Here is a 6,000-nt window from a genome sequence, read left to right on the forward strand (position 1 = left end):
TAGTTTACAGTAACTTAAATGCTTCACTCTTACAAGACCTAGCAATACAAATCTGTAAAAATGTTCATTTTAATGACTATAGGTAGCTCAGTAGCCCCGCTCACAAAATGTGCATATTACTAACACTGCAAATATTAATACGACTGTTTCTGATTTGGAATGCAACCAATATAAGACCAACCCTCATCTCATTTATTCACTTGATGCTAAATGTCCTTCTTTTCCCCAGTCTTTTGTCTGATCAACATTTGTATGGCCTGATATCCCTTAACAAAACTGCTCTGACTACTAAAATAAATACATCAATATTTACATATTTTACACGTGGGTTTTTAAAGAAAGAATTTTAAGGTTGCCATGTTGTTGTCTTTTTGCTTTTTTTTGTTTCCCTGGCAACTGTTTTCTTGTTGAAATTGGAAGCTGTTTCAATCTATATGCTGAGAATTGTGGGATATAAAATATTTTAAATAGATAAAATAATGAAACTCACTACTATCGCTACTGAGTCAGTATGTAACTATACAGGGAATGACATTTTGTTCCTTAAAAAAGCATTGGCAACATATCTGAAGACCTGTTTGTAAATGTTGTTGTCTCATTGAAGCTGGTTGGAATTCTGCCACAATAATTTGTCCCTTAATACTGTATTGTAACCACGTTTCATATCAGATTGTAATGTCTTTGTGCAAACCCTTTTGTGTAAAAAGTATTCATCTTTTCCTTTACAGTTGGCTGCAATAAAGCTTGGCCGCTATGGGGAAGATCTACTGTTTTATCTGTATTACATGAATGGAGGAGATGTATTACAGCTATTAGCAGCAGTAGAGCTGTAGGTTTTGACTTCAGTGAATTTTGTACTGGGACTTTTGTACACACACTTTTAGGCTGATTTTTTTTAAGTGTTCTGTTTCAAATGTAAGTTACTTTAATATTCCATGTTACTGGATTTCTTCGTCCAGCAAGAGTAATACATGAGAGGAAGCATGCTTCTGCTGGTTGGGAAGAAGACTCCCCTACATCATCCAGTGGAGGTGTATATGTTGCTTAAATGCTGGTCAGAACCAGTTATATGCTAGGGTCAGGAACAATATCAATAAAACTGCATCTCCCCTTGCAACTGGCAGAAAATGGCCTTTTGGCTCTAATCCACCAGCACCAGTTATATGCTAGGCTGGAGTAGTGAATTGTCACTGTGAACACTAAACAGCTATGTGCTGGTGTCCCCAGCAGTAGGCTCTCAGTTTATCCAAATTTTTAGCTTGTAGCCTGGAGTCTCTAAATCATGTCTGGGAATTTACAAATGGTACTGAGATTTACTGATCCTATGTGATGTTTCTGTTATTTGTATAGAATTATGGATCAAAAAGTATTTTGCATGAATGTAAATGATACTAGTATTCTTCTCTGCACACAAGTAAAGATGCTCAAAAATACCTTTGAAGTTTGGGATACAAACTTTATTTTCATGTCAGTTAAATTTCAGGGCATATATTTAATTTTATAAATATCAGACAAAATCTTAAAGTCGGTACATTGTTCAGGTTTTTTTTTAAAAAAATTACAGTGAAATCATTCTAGCTGACATGCTTTTCTTTCCTGATAAAATCTTAATAGATTTAACCGAGATTGGAGATACCACAAAGAAGAACGAGTATGGATTACCAGGGCACCAGGCATGGAGCCAACAATGAAAACCAATACATACGAAAGGGGAACATATTACTTCTTTGACTGTCTTAACTGGAGAAAAGTAGCTAAGGTATTTTTTTCCTTTGGGCAAATATTTAAAACCTGTATTTGTAGATTTCTCTGCCCCCCCTCCCTTTTACATTGTTAAGTGTATTGGGATTTGTTGTCAGAAGAATTTGTTTATAAAAGGAAGGATATCTAAGGTTGTCCAAAGCTATTAATGTCTGATTTACAGGTATAGAGTTCTTTCATGGGTAGATGCTTCCTTGGGTTTTTCTTGGTTCACTGTGTTTGCATTCTCGCCTCCACTCACTGTTGAATGTCTCAGTTAATGACCATATTATTGCTTACCTACCTGCTTAGGATAAACCAGAAGTGTTTCAAGATCCACTGATAAGTGGGGAGCTGTTCTCATTTTCAGCTTATTTCAGCCTCTGATTAATTGTTTGCCATGTAAGTGATTGAAATAAATTAAGAGTATTGTCATGATAGGTAATTATGTAATGACATCATGTGACTTGCATTTTTCTGTGAATCATAACTGAGCTGAATATATGAATTGCAAAATAGTGGCAGTTTATTTTGCCACACATCTATATACATTCATGTTAAGATAAGTGTGATGGAGGGGGATGAAGCCTAAGCTCAAGACATGCCTTTTCTACTTGATGTTGCCTCCAGAGTTGTGACGTAAGACTTGTATGTCATAATTTGAACCAAGGAATGGCAACAGAAATTGAGGAAAAGAAGATGGAGGTTGAATGCTTGATTCTCCTGTTTCAGATATATTTATGGCAATTCATTCATACAACTGTGGGCAAACAGCAGTTTTCTTTGTATATATTTAGTTTCACTTATTATTTAAGAAGAGCCCCACTGGAGTCCAGCATGTTGTCTCACATTGTAGCCAACCATTTACCACTTGATGACTGGCCTATACCAAGGGTGTAGGATAGGTACTAATTACTTCATATAAATTAAGGAACAAGTGTTAAAGAAGAAAGAGGAAGAGAAGCTCAAACCTCCAAGTAGCTGTCTACTCCTTGTGTCTTTTGCTATCCCTCAGTGCTATCCCTTTTAATGCTATCCCTTATTAACAGCTGTCCACTGTTGGCACAAGCTCTCTAGAGTTTTGCTAAAGTGTCTGTGGACTTTCTTTCAAGCACAGACTTTGCACTCACTGCATGTGTTGGGACTGCTCTGTGCCACAATGTCTCTGATACTGGGGTGAATAGGAATCTTTTGCACCCATTGTAGTGAGCTTAGAGCCAAGGGGTGCTGGAGCACTGGAGCTTCCCTGTTAAGCCTTCCTGCATCATTCCTCCTTGCAGTTCTCTCCCCCCCCCCACATCTGCATCCATGCTGTTGCTTCCTTTTAGTGACTGTTATGCATGCCAGTTGATGCTGGATTGGTGCAAGAGGGTAAAGTTTCTGGAAGTGGCATTGTTTTCGGGTTAAAGGAATATAAATTTATTTCATGAACTGTTCGGTTTTTAAAAGACTGTTGTAGAGCTCAAATTCTTTTAGTGCTGATTTTTTTTAAAAAAAAACCTGGTATTTTAGTAGGATTCTAATTTTGTAGGATTCTAATTTAAGAACTTTGAAATTATAGACAGAGAAAAACATTCTGAAACTGAAAAATCACTGTTAGTCAGTGTATACTCACCAGAAAATCTGGTACAGCATGGCTAGAGAAAATAAGTGCAAGGCAAGAGGGATTTTGTAGCCTTATCCTTAGAAGGAGGTCCTGCAAATTTAAATGGGACTTGATCTAAGCAGACGTGTTAGGATTATAGCCTTTAATATACTAGCAAGTCTCAGAAATTATATTTCTATTTTTAATGGTCTATTTTTAATGGTAGATTTTGTAGTTTTATTTAAATTCCTGATTTTTTTTAAGGATACTGTTTTTACTGTGCTGTCTTCCCACACAAAGTTCCCTCCTATGGCATTTCTTTGATAGGTCACCTCAAGGCAATTCTTAAATGTCTCAAGTGACTGTTTACATACTGGATATAAAATATAGGGTTTTTTCTGTTTTTATGTCCCAAATAATTGAATCTTGTCATCAGTACATATTTTATTTTTCTGTAACAGAGCTAGCAGCTGAATTTATACTTATATATATCTATAGCCTTCCTTCTTCCAAAACTCTGATTATGCAAAGTCCATAATGTGACACTGAATGGAAATAATTTTGAAACATATAAAGGAGCAAAAATTGTTAACAGGCTAACCTAATAAAATATTTGACTTTAAAAGCATCAGCTTAATTTTACTGCAGCCACTTTGAAAGATGGTTCTGATCAAGCCAAACATTTTATGGGGAATTTTCAGGGAGGGTTTTTTGTTTGTTTGTTTTGCTGATTCCTCCCTCCCATTGCAGACCCTAACTTTGCCCATCATTTGTTCCTGAGGGTCAGGAACAATATTAATGAAACTCCCTCTCCCCTTCCTACTGGCAGAAAATGGCCTTTTGGCTCTAATCCACCAGGAGCAGCATTTTGGGAAACTGTGCATTTCAGCAAAAGGTGTGAATTGGTTGGGAGAAAGGGCCAAAGTGATTATTCCTCCGGAGAACAACCTTTCGATCCAGTCCATTATTGATCAAGTGAAGAATATTGTTTTTGCAGGGTGTTTATTTTTCCTGATCATAAATCAAAAGAAGACTTGTTGACACTCTTTGTAAAAGGCAGCAGCTCTCTTTATGTGTCGGTTAAATGCATGAGCCCTTTAACCACTTGCTGATAAGGAAATTGTTGCCTTTTTATTTGGGTTACAGGAGTTTCATCTGGAATATGACAAACTAGAAGAAAGGCCTCATCTGCCATCAACATTCAACTACAACCCTGCTCAGCAAGCCTTCTAAAGACTTCCCTTGTCTTGGGGTATGGCTGTCTCAGCACAATACTCAACATAACTGCAAAACTGATGTGGCTCAGGCATCCTGGTTTTAATTCCTTTTGAGGATCTGGCAATTGGCTCATGCAAAGGGGTCACCATTTGAAGTCCTGCCTTACTAATTATGTGCTGCCCAACAACTAAATTTATCATTTGTTTTTCTTTAGTTTGAGCAGGGTCTGATTTATTTTTTTTTATTTTTATTTTTATTTTTGCCAGCAGACAAGCTTGGGTCTGTAAAGACAAGCAAGTACACTGACAAAAGTTTACCACTTAGTTTCCAAAATGTAAAAAAAGGAAAAAAAAGAAATAGACAACAAAATTTGCATTGTTCATTGTAGCACTCTTGGTAATAAAAGAAATGTTTGTGCATTTTTATGTGAAGATCCTTCTCGTATTTCATTTGGAAAGATGAGCAAGGTCTGCTTCCTTCATTTTACTTCCCCTTCAGTTTTTGAAAAGGCAGTTTTCGCCAACTTAATGCAAGAATATCTGACTGTTTAGAAGAAAGATACTGTCACAACCTTGGGTTCATTTCCAAGGTTGTGTGTTACTGAGCTTCATCTTTCCAGAATGAGCAAAACACTGTCCAGTCTTTGTTACGATTTTGTAATAAATGTGTACATTTTTTTTAAATTTTTGGACATCACATGAATAAAGGTATGTATGTACGAATGTGTATATATTATATATATGACATCTATTTTGGAAAATGTTTGCCCTGCTGTACCTCATTTTTAGGAGGTGTGCATGGATGCAATATATGAAAACGGGACATTCTGGAACTGCTGGTCAGGGGACTTCTTTGTCGCCCTGTGCACTAAAGGGCCAGATTTCAGCAGCCAAGGACATCCATACCCAAGTGAATGTGATGGGACTTAACGAAGTGAACTGAGACAATTCACTTTGGCTGTTTGAACAGCAGCGTTTCATAGGAAGAGAAAAAAAAAAGATCAATCTTGTATTTTCTGACCACATAAAGGCTTCTTCTCTTTGTAATAAAGTAGAAAAGCTCTCCTCACTGCAGTGTTGACTTTGATTTGAGATTGTGATATTGCTTCTTCAACAGTGGAAAAAAATATGGAAAAGTTGAAGTATTAAAAATATCGAGCTATAAAGTGATTGTGGCACTTAAAATGAAGAGTCTCTTTTGCTGCTGACGCTTCATTGAATATGAGTTGCATACCCTTCGGCCTAAACTCATGATCAAACATGTTGTCATCTCAGGACAGGTTAACAGAACAATGTATTTTAGCAATGGGGGGTGGATAACATGGGTGATCTTGGGAAGATGGTCCAAAGATTTACGTTGAAATAACTTCATTTTTGTCATGGGCGTGTTGTTTTAAAGCCTTTGAGCAAAAAAGGTTCATTTAATTTGATGCCTTTTTTTTCTTCTTGGAGGTTCAG

The 6,000-nt window shown here is 36.6% G+C and overlaps 1 protein-coding gene across 4 annotated transcripts in view; it reads left to right on the forward strand.

The window, feature by feature from the left end:
* The window catches only part of CNOT2 (CCR4-NOT transcription complex subunit 2), a 120,008-nt gene extending 114,397 nt beyond the window's left edge, over positions 1 to 5,611 (forward strand). For all 4 annotated transcript variants that reach the window (XM_060245052.1, XM_060245051.1, XM_060245054.1 and 1 more), the window contains 3 exons: positions 729 to 829; positions 1,615 to 1,759; positions 4,472 to 5,611. In XM_060245052.1, coding sequence (XP_060101035.1) covers positions 729 to 829; positions 1,615 to 1,759; positions 4,472 to 4,558 — 333 coding nt within the window. In that variant the 3' untranslated portion in view covers positions 4,559 to 5,611. The remainder of the gene's footprint in view (positions 1 to 728; positions 830 to 1,614; positions 1,760 to 4,471) is intronic.
* The last annotated feature ends 389 nt before the right edge of the window (positions 5,612 to 6,000 follow it).

Source organism: Heteronotia binoei, chromosome 8, assembly GCF_032191835.1.
Source record: "Heteronotia binoei isolate CCM8104 ecotype False Entrance Well chromosome 8, APGP_CSIRO_Hbin_v1, whole genome shotgun sequence".
Classification (NCBI taxonomy): domain Eukaryota; kingdom Metazoa; phylum Chordata; class Lepidosauria; order Squamata; family Gekkonidae; genus Heteronotia; species Heteronotia binoei.